The sequence below is a fragment of the Rhinoraja longicauda genome, chromosome 28 (assembly GCF_053455715.1).
Source record: "Rhinoraja longicauda isolate Sanriku21f chromosome 28, sRhiLon1.1, whole genome shotgun sequence".
NCBI lineage: Eukaryota > Metazoa > Chordata > Chondrichthyes > Rajiformes > Arhynchobatidae > Rhinoraja > Rhinoraja longicauda.
In genome coordinates, this window is record NC_135980.1 from 24,946,584 (window position 1) to 24,968,253 (window position 21,670).

The 21,670-nt window shown below is 51.6% G+C and overlaps 1 protein-coding gene across 1 annotated transcript; it reads right to left on the bottom strand.

The window, feature by feature from the left end:
- Positions 1 to 942: 942 nt before the first annotated feature.
- On the bottom strand, positions 943 to 21,414 carry enc3 (ectodermal-neural cortex 3). The gene is made up of 3 exons (XM_078423722.1): positions 21,231 to 21,414; positions 11,510 to 13,309; positions 943 to 3,800 (listed from the first exon to the last, which is right to left on the bottom strand). The coding sequence occupies exon 2, from the start codon at positions 13,306 to 13,308 to the stop codon at positions 11,539 to 11,541; it is 1,770 nt and encodes a 589-aa protein (XP_078279848.1). The 5' UTR covers position 13,309; positions 21,231 to 21,414; the 3' UTR covers positions 943 to 3,800; positions 11,510 to 11,538.
- Between the last annotated feature and the right edge of the window lie 256 nt (positions 21,415 to 21,670).

Consider the following 21,670-nt stretch of genomic DNA (forward strand, 5'->3'; position numbering starts at 1 on the left):
ACCAGTTTAAATTTGCCATTCTTCTCATACTTTCACAGCTCGATTCTAATCAAAGATCAGTTATCTGAAGCATTCACTCAGGTTTAGTTTAGCTTATTTATTGGCAAGGGGGCGGAAATACAGTGAAATGCTTTCTGCAAGCCATCCAGAACTTAGAAGGATGAGAGGGGATCTTATTGAAACATATAAGATTATTAAGGGATTGGAGACGTTAGAGGCAAGAAACATGTTCCCAATGTGGTCCCAGAACAAGGGGCCACAGTTTAAGAATAAGGGGTAGGCCATTTAGAATGGAGATGAAGAAAAACCTTTTTCAGTCAGAGAGTTGTAAATCTGTGGAATTCTCTGCCTCAGAAGGCAGTGGAGGCCAATTCTCTGGATGCTTTCAAGAGAGAGCTAGATAGAGCTCTTAAAGATAGCAGAGAATCTCTTAAAGTATGGGGAGAAGGCAGGAACGGGGTACTGATTGTGAATGATCAGCCATGATCACAATGAATTGACATCAGTCTGAAGAAGGGTCTTGACCCGAAATGTCACCCATTCCTTCTATCCTGAGATGCTGCCTGACCCGCTGAGTTACTCCAGCATTTTGTGAATAAATACCTTCGATTTGTACCAGCATCTGCAGTTATTTTCTTACACATTGAATGGCGGTGCTGGCTCGAAGGGCCAAATGGCCTACTCCTGCACCTATTGTCTATTGTCTTTTTTCGGTTTCACCCCACACTCCAAAGATGTACAGGTTTGTAGGTTAATCGGCTTGGTACAAGTGTAAATTGTCCCCAATGTGTGCAGGACAGTGTTAATGTGCAGGGATCGCTGGTCGGTGTAGATCCGGTGGACTGAAGGTCCTGTTTCAGCTCTGTATCTCCAAACTAAAAAATAATAATGAACCAAAACTAAAAAATAATAAAGCCAAGATCCTTGTTCAAAGACCATTTATTGAGATCTTCAAAATTAAAGTGACAGTGTTAAACACACAGCTTCAAGCCCAAGACTCTGAAGCAGACAAACACAGACAGACAGCTGTGCAGGTCAGACAAAGTTACAGAAGAGCTCTCAATGCAAATTCCCTACATTGTTAGAAAACAATCTCTCTCCGGTACGCACAAAACATCTACAGTATAAACAAGAATGCAAATCGTTTCCTTCATTTAAATTTAACCGCTCCATCTTAGAGGGTGAAGCATTCAAATATTCCCCAGTGCTGGAGACGGCTTTTATAACTCTCAGGGTGAACGTGAGGGGAATCAGCAGCTGTTAACATGACAACCAAGACTTCTTTGTACCCAGACTATAGGGGCTGGGTGCTTCATTGTCGCCTTAGAGCTTCCAATGTCCAGCGACATGTGGTGAAAAGACCTCATTTAAACTCCGACCGACGTGTATACCTTGGTTAAATGGTGGGGTGAGAGAGCTTCCACTGAGGTGATCCCAATGGCTTCTTGATGCAAACTACTTCATCTATTGCATTATCCCCAAACTCTGCCCTTCCAAAATCAGGTTAGCATTCAACACAGATAAGGGAAATTACTCAAATGGACTTTACTCAGGAATGTAGCTTATAAGTCATAGGCCATTCGGCCCATCATGTCTAATCCGCCATTCAATCATGGCCGATCTATCTTTCCCTCTCAACCCCATACTCCTACCTTCTCCCCGTAACCGCCCTTCCCCCCCCACCGACACCCGTACTAATCAAGAATCTATCACTCTCCGCCTTAAAAATATCCATTGACTTGGCCTCCACCCCCTGTCTGTGGCAATGAATTCCACAGATTCGCCACCCTCTAAGGAAATTGCTTCTCGTCTCCTTTCTAAAGGCAATGGTAAAGCTGGGGGAAGAACTCACTACAATGGCCCCAATAAGGGACAAAGTGTGACATCACCGCCCCGCGCCCGCATGTGATCTCACCCAGCCAGCGGCCACGTGCTCCGCTCCACCAATGGCTGCCGTCCGGGCCGGGAGGCGGGTTGCTAAGCAACCTTCGTCAGGCAACGCCCGGGCCTACACTGTCCGGGACTACAGTGTCCGGGCCTACAGCGACGTCCGGGCCTAATACGGGACAAGGGCGATCCCGTACGGGACAAACCAAGTTGGCAACCCCTAAACAGGATGGAAAGAGTGGATCACCTAACACGAGGCAAGTTTACACACGGCAGTGGGCAAAATGATACACAAACCCACCGGGTTGTTCCCTCATGGGATTTAACTTCAACAAACACCCCCAACACGAAAATAGAGCTTTTTAAAAAAAGGTTTGTGAAACAACAAAACGAGGCGTAAAAATCTACTTGCTTACGACAAGGAGGGCAGATGCCTTCCTCTGTGGAGGTTGGGCAATCTTGGTAGATTTTATTAAGGTGTGTTTTATCTTGGATTCCTCAATTAAACTTTTGCCAAATGCAAAGTGTGAGAGAACATGCAAGAGTTATGGCAAAAAATTAACATCCAAATAACAAAAGGAGGTCATAAGGAAGCAGAGTAGAATTAGGCCATTCGGCCCATCAAGCCTACTCCGCCATTCAATCTTGGCTGATCTATCTCTCCCACCTAACCCCATTCTTCTGCCTTCTCCCCATAACCTCTGACACCCATTACTAATCAAGAATCTATCCGTCTCTGCCTTAAAACTATCCGCTGACTTGGCCTCCACAGCTTTCTGTGGCAAAGAATTCCACCTTCTGTGTCTAGCCTGTGTGAATGGAGTAAAAATAACAGGACCTCAGTTCACAGATTCTGGTCAAGAACAGGTTCCAGCTTTAACAAGGTTGCTTCCTGGAGACAGGTTCAGCCAGTTCTGCAGCACTGGTCTTCAGGCAACAGTGGAAAGTCCCTTCCTTCAACCACTGCATACCCAAGGGGCAGCATGATGACGCAGCTGGTAGAGCTGCTGCCTCACAGCGCCAGATTCTCCAGAGATGCCCACCCGTCCCGCTGAGTTACTCCAGCATTTCGTGTCAACCTTCGATGTAAACCGGCATCTGCAGTTCCTTCCTTCACAGCACCACAGACCCGTGTTCAACCCCGACCTGAGGAGCAGCCCGTGTAAAGTCTGCCAGCTCTCCCAGTGACCGTCTGGGTTTACTCTGGGCGCGCCCATTTCCTTCCACATCCCAAAGACGTGTGGGTTCGTAGGTGAATCAGCCTCTGAAGAATTGTCCTCCGCTCAGTGTGTGGGGAGTGGATGTGAAGGTGGGATAACATAAGACTTGTGTGCAAGGGTCATCGCTGGTCGGCGTGGACTTGGTGGGCCTGAAGGGCCTGCTTCCGGGCTGTGTCCCTGAACCATGTAAACGTGCTCCGATACGGTCAAGGAGGTGGAGATCACAAGAACTGACCCAGGAAGATCTCTCCATACCTGTGCGTCAGATGGTAGTACCTTCACGTGCCTGATGCACACACTGTCTCTGTCCCATGCAGTAGCAAAAGGCCACAAAAGGCCCTTACCAAATGGGCCAGAAAATAGCACCACAACCTGGCCCAGCCATCCATTGAATCAGTCCGCCGCCGCCAGCTACCACGACGGTGGCCATTTTGGCGTCTCTTGTCTTAAAGATTGGAAGCGCGATGGAGGTATGTGAGAGAGATGGGTGGCCCTCAGGAGCAGCGTTGCTCAGCTCTGAAGCTCCAAACCCTCTGCACGTCTCGCGCCAGTCCTCCAGCTGGAGCACCTGCTTCAATCCTTTCCTCGGGCTCCGTGGGTCCAAGTAGAGGGAATGATGGCAAACATGGCCAAGCCAACGTGACCAGTCCCAAACATCTCCACTGGTCGACAGCATCACACGCTCCTCGACACCTGGATTAAAAACAACAACAGATATTCAGTTTTCCATCTGGAACCTCTACAACCTCTGACAAAACCAAAGAGTTTGCTTGTCAACATCTCACCCACACTCCCATTCCTGCCGACAATTTGCTTGTTCTTCCCAGTGTAGGATCACCTACCTTCCAATACAATTGCTCCACTCTTTTAATATTTCATTTCCTTGACTGGATTGTACCTGATAAGTTCATAGCAGCGGAATTAGGCCATTCGGCCCATCAAGTCTATTCAATCATGGCTGATCTATCCTCCCATCTCAACCCCATTCTCCTGCCTTCTCCGCATAATCCCCGACACCCTTACTAATCACGGCACCGCCAAAGACCCGGGTTAGATCCTGACTACTGGTGCTGTCTGTGTGGGGTTTGTACAATCTCCCTGTGACTGCATGAGTTTTCTCCGGGAACTCCATTTTCCTCCCACACTATCAAAGCGTACAGGTTTGTAGGTTAATTGGCTTGGGAAAATAGTAAATTGTCCCTAGTGTGTGGGGATCGCTGGTTGGTGCGGGCTCAGTGGGCCAAAGAGCCGTTGCCACGCTGCATCTCAAAATTAACTAAACTGCCAATCTGCACCTTAAAAACACCTGAAGATAGACTCAAAATGCTGGAGTAACTCAGCGGGACGGGCAGCATCTCTGGAGAGATGGAATGGGTGTTGTTTTGAGCCGAGATCCCTCTTCAGACTGTAAAAATACCCAATGACTTGGCCTCCTCAGCCATTTGTGGCAATGAATTCCACATTGGGTGGTATGCTGATCGTATAGTAAAGCTTTTCACTGTACATCAGTACACATGACAATAAACCTAAACCTTTAGGCCTTCCTAGGCAGGCGACAGGAGTCTGAGACTCACTTCAGCCCACATGTCCTCCCCTCTCGGGAAGGGGAGCCCTCCATTTTGTGCAGGTCACCTGGTGTTGCACGGCCATTTTGGAAATGCAGTCGCCTGTAGTTCTCGTCACAGATTGTCCCCCAAAGGCACCATGGGAAGCCTCTGTCGCCATGGAAACTCGCTGCTTGGCTGGCTCACTATAGAGTGGCCCCTTGGGAAAGATTACCAGCAATTCCCCTCACAACTTGCATCTGCACAGCCTCTCGAACCAAGTGTTTTAATGTTGTACGCCCCGAAACGGAACAATAAAATTCTTACTTACAGCAGCACAGCTGATATGTAAACATAGTACTCTGTAAAACCCATAATGAGCAACAACAAAGTTCAATATATTTAAACAGCAGACAAATGAATAGACTATAATAGCCCAGGAGCAAAAAAGGCTGCAAAAAGTGGTGAACACTGCCCAGTCCATCATTAGTTCTGACTGCCCCATGATGGGATTCAAAGGGATTTACAGGAGTCACTGCCTCATAAAAGCAGCCAGCTTTTACCCACCAGAGACCCACACCACCCTGGCCACACACTCATTTCACCCCTGCCATCAGGAAGAAGGTACAGAAGCCTGAAAACTGCAATGTCCAGGTTCATGAACAACTTCATTAGGCCATTAAACACTACAACCTCCAAATAAGCTCTGAACTACATAGACTTGGGGGAATTGGTTTTGTCTTTTAGTCTGTGTGTGTACGTACACACATATATTTATACACACACACACACACACACACATATATATATATATATACACACACACACACATATACACAACAAGCAATAATAGTGCAAAAAGACTAAACCAATGCTGCCAAGTCTATGTATATACACACAGACGGAACTTTTTTTCCATTTATGATATTGTTTACAGAGTACTATGTTTACATATTCTGTTATGCTGCTGCAAGTAAGAATTTCTTTCATTCATTTGATCTATATCTCTCTCTCTCTATCACAGTCTATATCTCTCGTTTCGCTTTCCCCTGACCCGCAGTCTGGAGAAGGGTCTCGACCCGAAACGTCACCTATTCCTTTTCTCCAGAGATGCTGCCTGTCCCGCTGAGTTACTCCAGCGATTTGTGTCTATCTTCGAACTAAAAAATAAATAAAAATACCCCGCAAGTCTATGCAGTTGGAAACCTATTTGGAGGTTGTGGTGTTTAATAGCCTGATGGTTGTAGGTTAGAAGCTGTTCCTACACCTCCTACACAACAGCTGAATACCGGGCACAGTTTAAACGCTCTCAGAACACCAGCTCGCTCCACACACTGACTGCTCTACTGACTGCTCTACCGCCTCCCTGCTCGCACCGTGAACAGCAAGTAATCGGACACCACCCTCCCCCCCTTGGCCTTTGACCTGCAAGGCTCAGCCGACAGAATTGTGTGGCTTCTCCATGATGTGGCCCGGCAGCAAACTCTACCCTGTTTCTGCCAGTGTGTATTTTCAAGGACTTGACCCTGGTTAGTTTACACAGTCGTTCTACACGTACATAATCCCTAACCCACGCAAAACGGCAAGGGGCGTGCCCTGCCAAAGCCATCCCCAACTGATATTTATAAATCACTCACCCCCGGCAGCATTAAAACAGGATTATCCGGCTATTCACATCACATCACCCAGCAAGGCAGCTCGCTGTCACATCTCTTTGAGATAGATGCCCGCGAGAAGCAGTCAGGGGACCCGCCAAGCAGGATGTAGCCCGGTCGCCAACACTTGATCACTTTAAAGGTGGCAGAGGGTGGCGCAGCGGGTAGAGCTGCTGCCTCGCAGCGCCAGAGACCCAGGTTCGACCCTGAATGCGGTTGCTGTCTGGGCCGAGTTTGCACTAGGGACAATTTTTTTCACATTTACCCCAAACCAATTAACCTACAAACCTGCACGCCTTTGGAGTGTGGGAGGAAACCGAAGATCTCGGAGAAAACCCACGCAGGTCACGGGGAGAACGTACAAACTCCGTACAGACGGCGCCCGTGGTCGGGATCAAACCCGGGTCTCCGGCCCTGCAGTCACTGTAAGGCAGCAACTCTACCGCTGCGCCACTGTGCCGATCACATGAAGATGACCACGGGACTGCCTACAGTTACCTCTCACCTCGATTATTGATTAGTGATTAGTATTCTTGATTTAGTACAGGTAGCAGAGGCAATGGGGAGAAGGCAGGAGAATAGGGTTTGGAGGGAGATAGATCAGCCATGATTGAATGGCAGAGTTGACTTGATGGGCCAAGTGGCCTAATTCTACTGCTATTCCTTATGACCTTACCCCTAAACCTCACAATCTATGCAGGGGTACACAGCAGTGAACTAATCACTCCAAGCAGTCATAGAGTGATACAGCAGGGAAACAGGCCCTTCAGCCCAACCTGCCCACACCGACCAACATGTCCCACCCACACTAGTCCCACTTGCCTGCATTTGCCTCCATATCCCTCTAAACCTGTCCTATCTATGCGCCAGTCTAATTGCTAATACCTGGCTCAACCACCTCCTCCGGCAGCTCATTCCATTCACCCACCCCCCTATGTGTGAAAAAACTAAGCTCCTTAAGATTCCAATTAAATCTCTCCCCCCTCACCTTAAACCTTTGTCCCCTGGTCCTCGATTCCCCTACCCTGGGCAAGAGACTCTGTGCATCTAGCCGATGTATTCCTCTCATGATTTTGTACACCTCTGTTAGATCACTCCTCATCCTCCTGCGCTCCAGGGAATGGATTGCCAGCCTGCTTAACCTCTCCCTATAGCTCAGGCCCGCACCCAGAGATGTCCAAATAGCACATGAATGAAAGAGTGGACAATGCTTCCCTTTAGTGTCGGCCCAGCTTTGTTGGAGATGCAGTATTAGAGTTCCTTATCAGTTCCACTGTCTCTGTGGTGATGTCTGCAACATCTTAATCGAGGCCCAGATCTCCTCAGCATTTGCTCTAACAGGCAGAGTCAGCAAGCCCAGAGCGTAGGAACCTGTACTTGTTTATCGAACCTAGAATCACATGGACCACCCACAGCAAGGCACAATCAGGAACTGGGGAAGTCCACCCTCCAAGCCCAATAGTCTGGGAATAGGGTTGCCAACTGTCCCGTATTAGCCGGGACATCCTGTATTTTGAGCCAATAGACAATAGGTGCAGGAGGAGGCCATTTGGCCCTTCGAGCCAGCACCGCCATTCAAAGTGATCATGGCTGATCATTCTCAATCAGTACCCCGTTCCTGCCTTCTCCCCATACCCCCTGACTCCGCTATCCTTAAGAGCTCTATCTAGCTCTCTCTTGAATGCATTCAGAAAATTGGCCTCTGAGGTAGAGAATTCCAGATTCACAACTCTCTGATTTTCCTCATCTCAGTTCTAAATGGCCTACCCCTTATTCTTAAACTGTGGCCCCTGGTTCTGGACTCCCCCAACATTGGGAACATGTTTCCTGCCTCTAACGTGTCCAACTCCTTAATAATCTTATACGTTTCGATAAGATCTCCTCTCATACTTCTAAATTCCAGTGTATACAAGCCTTGTCGCTCCAGTCTTTCAACATATGACAGTCCCGCCATTCCGGGAATTAACCTAGTAAACCTACGCTGCACGCCCTCAATAGCAAGAATATCCTTCCTCAAATTTGGAGACCAAAACTGCACACAGTACTCCAAATTAGTTTGTCCCCGTACGGGACCGCCCTTGTCCCGTATTAGTAGGGTTGCCAACTTCCTCACTCCCAAATAAGGGACAAAGGGTGACGTCACCGCCCCGCGCCCCATGTGACCTCACCCAGCCAGCGGCCGGGTGGCCACCATTGGTGGAGCGGGAGCACGTGGCCGCTGGCTGGGCGAGGTCACATGGTGCGGTGACGTCACCATGTCCCGTATTTGGGAGCGAGGAAGTTGGCAACCCTATCTGGGAATGTTGGCTGAACGATATACAGATCAGCTCAAGAGATTAGACTTTACGAAAGGCTTTAGAGATACAGCGTGGAAACGGACCCATCAGCCCACCGAGACCGTGCCGACCAGCGATCACCCCTGCACACCAAGGACAACTTACGATTTTATTTTTCCAGAGACCAATTAAACCAAAGACCCGTGCAGGAAGGAAATGCAGATGCTGGTTTGTACCCAAGATAGACACAAAGTGCTGGAGTAACTCAGCGGGACAGGCAGCATCTCTGGAGAGAAGGAATTGCCGATGTTTTGGGTCTGAAGAAGGGTTCCAACCAGAAACATCACCAATTCCTTTTCTCCAGAGGCGTTGACCGACGAGCTGAGTTACTCCAGCACTTTGTATCTTCTATTTCACCTAAAAACCTGCATGTCTTTGGTGTGTGTGGGAGGAAACCGGAGCACCCGGAGAAAACCCACACGGTTACCGGGAGAACGTACAACCCCTGTGCAGACAGCAGCCGTAGTCAGGATCGAACCCGGGTCCCTGGCGCTGTGAGGCTGCAACTCTACTGCTGCGCCACTGTGCTGCCACACTGTGTCTGAAGAAGGGTCCCGACCCGAAACGTCACCTATCCATGTCTGACCCACTGAGTTACCCCAGCATTTTGCATTCCACGCAAGATTCTGGCATCTACGCTTCATTGTGCCTACAAGTCTCCGTCCACCCTTGTACTGAATGTGATTGGGGACCCGTGCGTGGATCACGACCCCACGCAAGCCTTTATCTGAGGTGCGTGGGGTTCTGTGCTCACGGGCCCTGGCAACCCAAGGGTCACAGTGCCCATGTGTGAATCAGTCCAATCAGTGTGGCATCCGGAGAACTTGACTGAAACAGCAGCCTTCAAGACGGTTGGAAAACACGAGCACACCTTCAAAGGCGAGGCACGCCCAAAACCTGGCCTTGTTGAGTTTTGCAGTTAACTCTTAAAGCTCCTCGATGCAGCCAAGATTACTTACCATTACACGAGCTACAGGGAGAGGTCGAGTAGGCTGGGTCTCTAATCCTTGGAGCGCAGGAGGATGAGGGGTGATCTTATAGAGGTGTATAAAATCATGAGAGGAATAGATCGGGTAAATGCACAGAGTCCCTTGCCCAGAGTGGGGGAAATCGAGGACCAGAGGACACAGGTTCAAGGTGAAGGGGAAAAGATTTAATAGGAATCTGAGGGGCAACTTTTTCCACACAAAGGGTGCTGCCAGAGGAGGTAGTTGAGGCTGGGACTATCCCAACATTTAAGAAACAGTTAGACAGGTACATGGATAGGACAGGTTTGGAGGGATGTGGACCAAGCGCAGGCAGTTGGGACTAGTGTAGCAGGGACCTTGTTGGCCAGTGTGGGCCGGAGGGGCTGTTTCCACACGGTATCACTATGACTGTATGACTATTACCACCACAATCCCAACCCTCACTTATCAACAACCAGAGAGCGGTCCTAATCTAGCTCTTTGGAGACCTTCGGACTGTCGTTAATCAGGCTTTATCTTGCACTCAACGTTATTCCCTTTGATCCTGCACGCGTACACTGTATACGGCTCGATTGTAATCATGTATTCATCTTTCCGCTGACTGTTTAGCAGGCAATAAAAAAAAAAGCTTTTCATTGTACCTCCCTCCGTACACGTGACAATAAATCGAACTAAAAAAAATGTCCAGGCCGATCCCCCTGCACTGCACTCAGTGTCATTGACAGCACCTCCAGTTACTGGGGAGGAGGCTTCTGCAGGCTAACGAGTAGAGCTGCTGCATCACAGCGCCAGAGAAACGGCTTCGATCTTGACTATGGGTGCTATAAGAAAATAACTGCAGATGCTGGTACAAATCGAAGGTATTTATTCACAAAATGCTGGAGTAACTCAGCAGGTCAGGCAGCATCTCGGGAGAGAAGGAATGGGTGACGTTTCGGGTCGACCGAAACGTCACCCATTCCTTCTCTCCTGAGATGCTGCCTGACCTGCTGAGTTACTCCAGCATTTTGTGAATAAATACCTTTGACTGTGGGTGCCGTCGGTACGGAGTTTGCACGTTCTCCCCGTGACCTGCGTGTGTTTTCTCCGAGATCTTCGGTTTCCTCCCACGCTCCAAAGACGGAGGCACGGGTTTGTAGGTTAAGTGGCTTAGTAAAATGTAAGTATATCCTTGTGTGTGTAGGATAGTGTGAGTGTGTGGGGATCGCCGGTCGGTGCACACTCAGTGGGCCGAAGGGCCTGTTTCCGCGCCTTACCTCTAAACTAAACTAAACTCTGAGGCGAGAGAGACACACAATGCTGGAGTAACTCAGTGGAATAGGCAGCATCTCCGGAGCAAAAGTAAAACCCTGACTTTCCCTTTCTCTCCCTCCCTCCCTCCCCCACCTTGGTTGTCCGACTAGTTTCACCGTCCTCCTGAATAATGTTACTGGTTGTCAGCTTCCTATCAGCCAGCAATGAACAACTGTACATTTCCTGAATCATCGACTGCTTTGATCTGTCCTTTCCACACCTTACATGCTCTTTGTGCCCTTCCATATCTCTGGTCTCCCCCCCCCCCCCCCCCCCCCCCCCCCCCCCCCGACTTTTAGTCTGAAGATGGGTCTCGACCAAGTCGCACCAGCTTCTCGTTCTCACCCAGCAAACAGCCAACAATGGCCTGTTTCCTTTATCATCGTTACTATTTTTGCATGTCTTTCATTCATTTGTTGTATATCTCTCTCTCTCTACATCATCGTCTACATATCTCTCGTTTCACCTTTCCCCCGACTCTCAGTCTTGAAGCAGGTGCCTGGACCCGAGATGTCGCCCATTCCCTCCCTCCAGAGATGCTGCCTGAGCCGCTGAGTAACGGCGGCGGCACGTCGTGTGTGTAAACGGTGCCGGGACGGTGGTTACCTGTGGGCGGTGGTGTTCCGGGGAAGGTCCTACACCGACAGGTACTTCCAGGTGCTGACGAAGGCGGTGGGAATGAGGGAGTAGGGCACTGTGGTGACGTTGCTCCAGGAGTCCGTGGAAGCATCGTAACAGTCCAGGGTCTTGCAGCGCTGGTCGCCAAAGTAGCCGCCCACCACGTACAGGCGGTTGCCGGAGGCCACCGAGTGGCAGCTGACCCTCCGGGCCGCCACGTCGCCGAACTTGGACCACTGGTAGGTGTCGGTGTTGAAGCGGTAGGCCGAGTTGGCCGAGATCTCGGTGTCGCCGCCGATGACCACGACGTGGTCGCCCACCACGGCCGCGGAGGTGTAGCGCCAGGGCTGCGGGCACTTGGCGGGCACGGTCCAGCGGTTCTCGCCCGGCACGAAGCACTGCACCCGCGGCAGCTTCTCCCGGTTGACGCTGGTGCCTCCGAAGACGAAGAGCTTGAGCTTGGCGCCCACCACGGCGGCGTTGCTCACGCCCTCCCGCAGCGGGGCGACCAGGCTCCACTTGTTGGCGTGCGGGTCGAACTGCTCCACCTGCTTGACGGAGACGGAGGGCGAGGCGGGCAGGGTGGCGCTGACAGCCGTGTGCCCGCCCACCGCGTACAGGCAGTGGTCCAGCTCCGCCGTGCCGTGCCCGTAGCGCGCCAGGAGCATGGGAGCCGCCTTGGCCCACTCGTCGTGCAGCGTGTCGTAGACCCAGACATCCCGCGACACCCCGTTCTCCGAGCTGCGGCCCCCCGTCACGTAGACCTTACAGCCCATGGCACAGGCGCTGCACTCCTTGCGCGGGCTGGGGATGTCGGCCTTGGGCGTGACCGCCTTGGTCTTCTGGTCGATGGCGTAGATCTTGTCGCAGGTGAAGGTCTGGCCGCCCAGCAGCAGGATGTCATGATTGACCTTGCGGGGTCGGGCGCACAGCAGGGTCACCACCCCGTCGTTCTGCAGGATCCTCAGCTTGCAGGAGATGGCCTCCTCCACCACCACGCGGCCCAGCTTGTGTCCCGCCACCAGCTCCTCGGCCAGCACGCTGTGGTACAGGTAGGCCTCTGGCAGCAGGGCCAGGCGCACGCAGCGCAGCAGCTCGGGCAGGTACTCCAGCCTGCGGCCTAGGTCGTGCCTCACCCACCCCATCACCGCCTCGTACACCAGAGTCTCGTCCTCCACCTCAAGGTCTTCGCTGAGGACCAGCTCCAGCAGCTTGTCCTTGGGCAGCCCCAGGAAGTCCTCGGTGCGGTACAGCACGGTGAAGTAGGCCAGGCACGTCTGCCAGGACAGCTGGAAGAGCTGCTGGCACTGGTGGGCATCGGAGAGCAGCATCATGCCCAGGCAGTTCATTGGGTGCAGGTTCTTCTCCAGGAACTCGGCCGAGGCGTCGCGGATCTCGTGGAACTGCAGCATGTCGCTGGCCTCCAGCAGGGACTCAGCGTTCTCCTCGTTGATCAGGACGCGCGAGGTGTAGGCGTAGTCCAGTAGCAGCTCCAGCACCTCGGGGTGCAGCGAGTCGTGGAAGTTCACCGTGCCGTCGCGGCTCTCCCGCATGCCGCCGGCGAACATGGCCTCGAAGTAGCGGCTGCAGGAAGCCAGCACCGCCCGGTGGCACTGGAAGGTACGTGCGCCCGCGCACAGCGTCACGTCCGTGAACAGGTGCCGCTTGCGCAGCAGGTTGAGGTGGGTCAGCAGGCTGTCCGCGTGCGACGGGCGGTGGAACAGCTGGATGTTCATCGAGCCCGAGCTGGAGCGAGACTTGCGGTTCTCGTGCACCGTCACCGACATGCTGCCGAGAGGAGGAGAGGAGGGCGTTAGTACCCAGCCGAGGCAAAGCCCAGCCCCATCAAACACCAGCCCCCTCCCAACAAACCCCAGCCCCATTAAACCCCAGCTCCTGCCCATCAAACCCCAGCCCCCTCCCAACAAACCCCAGCCCCATTAAACCCCACCCCCTGCCCATCAAACCCCAGCCCCATTAAACCCCACCCCCTGCCCATCAAACCCCAGCCCCGCGCCCATCAAACCCTAGCCCCCTCCCATCAAACCCCAGCCCCCTCCCATCAAACCCCAGCCCCCTCCCAACAAACCCCAGCCCGCGCCACACCCGAGCCCCATTAAACCCCAACCCCTGCCCATCAAACCCCAGCCCCCTCCCAACAAACCCCAGCCCCCTCCCATCAAACCCCAGCCCCCGCCCATCAAACCCCAGCCCCCTCCCATCAAACCCCAGCCTGTCCCCATCAAACCCCAGCCCATGGCGAACGCCAGCCTGTCCCCATCAAAACCTATCCCGTCCCCATCAAACCCAGCCCATTAATCCCCACCCCATCCCCATCCAAAACCCAGCCCATCCAAAACCCAGCCCATCCCATTCCAAATCCAGCACGTCCCCATCAAAACCCACGTTACGTCCAAACCCAAAAGGTAACAGGTTGTGATCGGGACGGGTTTGATGGGAACAGGCTGGGTTTGGAACGGGCTGGGTTGTGATGGGGGCGGGGTGGGTTGTGATGGGGGCGGGCTGGGTTGTGATGGGGGCAGGGCTGGGTTGTGATGGGGGCAGGGCTGGGTTGTGATGGGGACTGGGGTGGAGATTGATTGAGGTGACTTTTCTGGTTTGGACCATTCTTCAGACTGATGGATCATGATCTAAGTTTATGGCGGCACAGGCTTCCATTGCTTGTCCTATTTATAATGAGATAACTTGGTGATTATTAAGTATCTTGGACATTGGGTATCTTGAATTCCTTGAAAGCTCTTCGATGTTCAAGATACTTGCACTCAGAGCTCCAAAGATGTGCAGGTTTGTGGGTTAATTGGCTTCAGTAAAAATTGTAAATTGTCCCCAGCGTACGGGTGGAAATCGCTGGACGGCACGGACTCGGTGGGCCGAAGGGCCTGTTTCCACTCTAGTACCTCCAAAGGCAAACGGCACACAATTCCCGAGATGGGAATGGCACAGTCTCTTGCCCTTCAGAACAGGATTATCTCATCTCCAAACCAGAAGAGGACTCCCTTCCATGGGAATGGGGCAGAAACCAGCCCCTGTCGACCGCTCGATGAAATCCAGCGTTCCTCTGTGGTTCATTGCACACATTGCCTCCAGCAATCGCTCTGGGCAGGACACAGTCTGGGCTCAACCCAATATTGTGTTGAAACAAAAGGTGGAAATATGTGCAGCACATTCTGCACACTGGAGGTTAGTTCCCCAGGATGGGAGGAGACCATCAATTACTTGTACAGAGCCCTCCGGCTGATCAAACAGTGCACCATCCTCAAGGTCACTGTCTAATGTAGTCAACACCAATGACCGACACTGTGCTCAACAGTAGACTTCTATATTTTTAGTCATCCTCCACGTGTACACACATTTCCAGATCCTGTCCATGAAAAGTCCAGCTGATTTGTTCACCCCCCCCTTTCCCCCTCCCTCTCTCCCTCCCACCCCCCCACCCTCTCTCCCTCCCACCCCCCCCCCCTCTCTCCCTCCCACCACCCTCTCTCCCTCCCACCCCCCCCCCCCCTCTCCCGGCACAGTCGGGACTGGGACTTGAACCCACAGCCGTCTAAATCTGACAGCAAAACACGCTTGCCTTGAACCAAGCCTGCAGGGCTTGACATGAAAGGATGCCGCCATAACCTAAAGATCCTCCTCGCAGTGTAGACAGTAACAAGAAGACAGTGAGTGTATGTGAGGGGGGGGAAGAGCTAATCTTTGACCGTTTCAAAAGAATTCCACGCATGCTTCTTTAAAGCAGTAGAATCCTTTTATCCCTGCCTTTGCGGGAGCAGCCAAGACCGTTTGAAGATTTAAAGACGTCTTTTCATGTGTGCAGCACTGAAGTGAAGAGGAATGCCAGCAGTTCACAGCCACTTCCTGCAGTTGGCTGGAATTATATATAATTACACAAAGTGGGGGGGAAGGAAAAAAAAAAAAAAGACTGCCTCTCACAGACCTGGGGCAAGACAGCTAGCTGAAGCACGGGAGAATCGTCCCTCAGCACACAGCTTAAGACTCACAGCAGATTCCCAGTGGCTCGTGTTATGAGTTCATCAAACACCAGAGAGGTACAAATTCAACGCACAATGTTGTGGATGGGACACAAAATGCTGGAGTAACTCAGCGGGACGGGCAGGTTCTCTGGAGAGAAGGAATGGGTGACGTTTCATTTCGTGGGTGGGAAACGTCACCCAATCCTTCTCTCCAGAGATGCCGCCCGCCCCGCTGAGTTACTCCAGCATTTTGTGTCCACCTTTGGTTTAAACCAGCATCTGCAGTTCCTTCCTACACCCAATCTTGTGGGCCCAGTAAGTGACATGGTCCTACACTGGGGATGTGCCGCAAGGCAGATAGCAGTTGCTTTATGAGACTGCAGGTGGCCCAACACTCGGTGACGGAAGTTTACAAGAAAATAAACGTATTGCGATCATCCATATAATAGGGGTGGCATGGTGGTGGAGTCCCTGCCTCACAGCGCCAGAGACCCCGGTTCCATCCTGACCGCGTGGGTTTTCTCCAGGTGCTCCGGTTTCCTCCCACATTCCAAAGACGTGCAGGGGTTTGTAGGTTAATTGGCCTTGGTAAAGCGGTCCCCCGTGTGTGTAGGATAGTGTTAGTGCGCGGGGATTGCAGGCTCGCTGGGCCGAAGGGCCTGGTCGCACGCTGTATCATCATCATGTCATCATATATATACAGCCGGAAACAGGCCTTTTCGGCCCTCCAAGTCCGTGCCGCCCATCGATCCCCGCACACTAACACTATCCTACACCCACTAGGGACAATTTTTACATTTACCCAGCCAATTAACCTACATACCTGTACGTCTTTGGAGTGTGGGAGGAAACCGAAGATCTCGGAGAAAACCCACGCAGGTCACGGGGAGAACGTACAAACTCCTTACAGTGCAGCACCCGTAGTCAGGATCGAACCCGAGTCTCCGACGCTGCATTCGCTGTAAAGCAGCAACTCTACCGCTGCGCTACCGCTGCCGCCCCTTTATAAAAATTATAAATAAATCCTGTCGTTGTCCTATGAATCTGGGTTGGGCATGGGGAGTGTGTGTTGATCCCACAGGAAGGGAAGAAGCTGAGATGGGGGGGGGGGGGGGGGGGGTGGGAGGGGGGGGGGAAAGAGATTTACATCCAGTATCAGTATAGGAAATGCTAAAGAAGTCATAATCCATTTGGGCTGGAGAGCTTCCCCACTGTGACACATGAGACTGGTGGGTCTGATAAATGCAAACACAGATGGAACAGTGCGTGCGTGTGTGCTTCAAAGAGTTGCAGCAAATTATCCACGGCCGGTTTCTGTCCGTAAAGAGCTTCTGCCGTTCATTGCCCCCGAGACCTGCATCGTGGGAGGGAGTTTGGGCGAGAACAGGGCACCTTAAACCTTAGGGTGGCACTGTGGCGCGGCAGTAGAATTGCTGCCTTACAGCGCCAGAGGCCCGGGGTTCAAACCAGTCCACGAGGGCTGTCCGCGCGGAGTTTGCACGTTCTCCCCGTGACCACGTGGGTGGGTTTTATCTGGGCTTCCTCCCACACTCCAGAGACGTACAGGGTTGTAGGTGGGATACTGGGAAAGGGAACGACTGTTCACCGAGGGCCAGAGCGGGCGGGCATTGTTGGCAGAGGCTGGGCAGGTTCATCGGTTGTCCCGGCCCCTGTTGCACGTGGGGAATGCAGTGCAAAAAAACACACTCGGCCGCAAAGCAACTGGGAGACCAGGGGCTGCGAAAGGCAAGTTTTATCCTCATCAATTACGATGAAAAAGGTGGAATCAGGGGACAAGTTTAATTTAGTCGGGATACACGGCACGGGAATGGGCCCTTCAGCCCACCGGGTGGTCCACGCTGAGCGCCCGTTCACACGAGCGTCCGAAGAAGGGTCCCGACTAGAAACGTGACCTATCCTGACCAGAAACATCACCCATTCCTTCTCTCCAGAGAGGCGGCCTGACCCGCTGAGTTACTCCAGCATTTTCGTGTCTACCCACTCACACTGGTTCTGCTGTCCATTCTCATCCACTCCTCGCACGCCACGGTCAATCTATAGAGACGGATCAACCTACAAACTCACACATCTTTGGGATGCGAGAGGAAACGCGAGCACAGGGGAGAACGTGCAGACTCCACAAAGATAGCGGAGTCGAACCCGGGACCCCGGCACTGTGAAGGTGGGACAACATAGAACTAGTGTGCGTGGTGACCGACGGTCAACACGGACTCTGTGGGCCGAAAGGCCTTATTCCACGCTGCATCTCTCCAACTACACTAAAAATCACTGTAAGAATAGACAATAGGTGCAAGAGGAGGCCATTCGGCCCTTCGAGCCAGCACCACCATTCAATGTGATCATGGCTGATCATTCTCAATCAGTACCCCGTTCCTGCCTTCTCCCCATACCCCCTGACTCCGCTATCCTTAAGAGCTCTATCCGGCTCTCTCTTGAATGCATTCAGAGAATTGGCCTCCACTGCCGTCTGAGGCAGAGAATTCCATAGATTCACAACTCTGACTGAAAAAGTTTTTCCTCATCTCAGTTCTAAATGGTCTACCCCTTATTCTTAAACTGTGGCTCCTTTCAAATAGTCTGTGCATTAGCCTAGTGGTTTGGTGGGAGGTTCCGTGTACAAATTTGGCATGTATTTCATTTTATCAGTGCCCTACACAAAAAAAACACTTAATGGGAATGAAGGAGAAAAAAAACTGCAGAAGCTGGTTTAAATCGAAGGTGAACACAAAATGCTGGAGTAACTCTGTGGGTCAGGCAGCATCTCGGGAGAGAAGGAATGGGTGATGTTTCGTACCCGTACGTTTCGTACCCGTACGTTTCGGACCCGAAACGTCACCCATTCCTTCTCTCCCGAGATGCTGCCTGACCCGCAAGAGTTACTCCAGCATTTTGTGTCGGCCTTACACTTAATGGGAAGGTGGTTCCCTGTAATAAATGCCAAATTTGTACACTGTAACCTCCCACAAAAGCAATTTGCAGGTGCACCGATTATTTTGTTTATTTAGTTTAGAGATACAAGTGCCCTTCTGCCCATCGAGTAGCGATCCCTGCACACCCACACTATCCCACACACCAGGGACAATTTACAATTAAACCAAGCCAGTTAACCTACAAACCAGTTTACAATTAAACCAAGCCAGTTAACCTACAAACCTACAAACCTGCACTTCTGTAGAGTGCGGGAGGAAGCCCACGCTGGTCACGGGGAGAACATACAAGAAGAGGAAGGAGAATCTCAACCCGAAAAAGTCCCTACATTCTTTTCTCCAGAGATGCAGCCTGACCTGCTGAGTTACTCCAGCTTTTTGTGTCTATCTTCGGTTTAAGCCAGCATCTGCAGTTCCTTCCTGCACACGAGGAACTTACAAACTCCGTACAGGCAAGCACCCATAGTCAGGATCGAACCCTGGTCGCTGGGGCTGCAAGGCAGCAACTCTACTGTAGTGCCGCCCTTCACTCCAACTACTTAAACAGCCCTTATATCTCCCCTCAGCTTCACCACTGAGTCTCAAACCAAGCCCAGCCCCTCAGGCTTCAGGGCAGAGGACCCCCCCCCCCACATACACCACAGTGTGAGGCAATGCTTGTAGACTTCAACCTCTGGGTCTAACGTTAAACCCCCCACACCCACCCCATTTGTTCTGAGCTCCACCAGAGAAAAAATCAACCATCACATTTCTCAAATCAAGATCTCAAATAAGTCCAGTCTTCACCTTTCACGCTCCAGTGGATACCAACTCAGTGCAAGAACTGGGTCTTAATTTAACCCCTTAACTCCCACTATTTAAACACCCCTTTTTACACAAAATAGTTCATCTGAAAGATCAGCATGCTCCAACAACTCTCACCAACTTCTACAGACGCGCCGTAGAAAGTATTTTAATCGGGACGCATCACAGCACGGTTCAGGAACAGCCCCGTCCAAGACCGCAAGAAATTGCAGAGAATTGTGGACGCAGCCCAGACCATCACATAAACCAACCTCCCTTCCATTGACTCCATCTACACTTCACGCTGCCTCGGCAAGGCCAGCAGCATCATCGAGGACCAGTCTCACCCCGGTCACTCCCTCTTCTCCCCTCTCCCATTGGGCAAGAGGTACAGAAGTGTGAAAACGCACACCTCTAGATTCAGAGACAGTTTCTTCCCGGCTGTTATCAGGCAACTGAACCATCCTCCCACCAACTAGAGAGCGGTCCCGAGCTATCATCTACCTCATTGGAGACCCTCGGACTATCTTTAATCGGACTTTACCTTGCACTAAATGTGCCGATTGAGAATGATCAGCCATGATCACATTGAATGGCGGTGCTGGCTCGAAGGGCCGAATGGCCTATTCCTGCACCTATTGTCTATTATTCCTTTTATCTTTGTATCCATACACAGTGGATGGCTTGATTGTGACCACGTATTGTCTTGCCACTGGCAGGATAGCATGCAACAAAAAAGCCTTGCACTGGACCTCAGTACACATGACAATAAACGAAACTAAAATACAACTCGATATTAAAAAAAATCCTGCAGAAGCAAAGGAACTGAAGATGCTGGTTTAGAGTAGGCAAAATGACACAGTGCTGGAGTAACTCAGCAGGTCAGGCAGCATCTCTGGAGAGCACGGATAGGTGACCTTTCTGGTGGAGATGCAGAAAGACGTCATGTGGTGTCCACAGTTTACAGACATAACCATTGCAAAGTCTGGGGATTCTGGCAACATCATTAATGGCAAGAAATAGGAGGCCAAACAAATTACTTGTGCTGACTCGGCCATTCAATGATCACGGTTGAAACTCCAGCTCAGCATCGCTTCCTTGCCTCAAATCCACCACATCCATTAAAAAAAAATCCCCAAAATCTATTGTGTTGGAAAGAACTGTAGATGTGCTGGTTTACATGGAAGATAGGCACAAAACGCTGGAGTAACTCAGCGGGTCATTCAGTATCTGTACTATCTCATGCTGCCTGACCCGCCCTAGTTAGTTACCCCCAGCATTTTGTGTCTCTCTCCCCAGCAAATCTATTCCTGGTTTTTGGATACAATCAGCAAACGAGATCCCTCCAGGGGGGAGAGGAGAATCGCCAGCATTCACTATCCTCTCTAGGTGTGACCCTCTCACTGTGAAAACGACCACAGATTGGACTGGTGATGGAAAACCACCACTACGAACACTTTTTTAAAAATGCATTTAGGAAGGAATTGCAGATGCACCGACGAATAGACACACAAAAAAAAGCTGGAGTTACTCAGCTGGGGTCAGGCAGCGTCAGAAGAAGGGTCTCGGCCCGAAGAAGCATCGCCTATTCCTGCACCTATTTTCTATGTATGTTTCTATTCCCTCTCTCTCTCTCCAGAGATGCTGCCTGGCCCGCTGAGTTACTTGTGTGTTAAAGCAAACTCCCTCCAGCTTTGGAGAAGGGAACACTGACTGGCACGCTGTTACTCCGCTCACTGTAGGACATTGATCACAAAAGTAAAAACTTAACGATAGTGCAAAATGTGGAACATCTTCCATCTCCCCCCTCCTCCTCCTCCTCCTCCTCCTCCTCCTCCTCCTCCTCCTCCCCAATTGCCCTTGGGACCTTGCCCGGACCTGTTCCTTCCTCCCTGCAGAACACACAGATAGATCAGTGGTTGCGCCTCTCTGGCTCTCTGTTCCCCACCCCCCCCTAAATATAACAAACTCTGAACAACCTACCTCGAGGTCTTGGAGAAGGATTGAGTCGTGGCTTTACTGTGGCCGGTGAATAGGAGAGGGCAACGTCTCTGGGGGGGGGGAAAAGGGTTTGAGAGGAGGCGCAGCGCTTTGCAAAAACTCTTGGCACCTCTACCACTCCCGGACCTGGCGCATGTTCTCCACGCTCAACGTAGCCTCCTCTCAACGTCCTTCCACTAACTAACTAACTCACTCTTCCTCCTCCCCTCCCCTCCCAGCTCTCTCGGTACATTTATGGAGCGGCGTTCCCCACCCCTATGGGAGGTGCCAACGCCGCGTTAGTAACAACCCACAATGAAACTAACCCTCCATCAATTTCCACCGAGGACCTTTGCTCTAGATCTGGAAACTCAGCCCAGCCTGCAACTAAACCTCCCCTCCCCTCCCCTCCACCACCCACCACCTCTTCCCCTCTCTCCAAA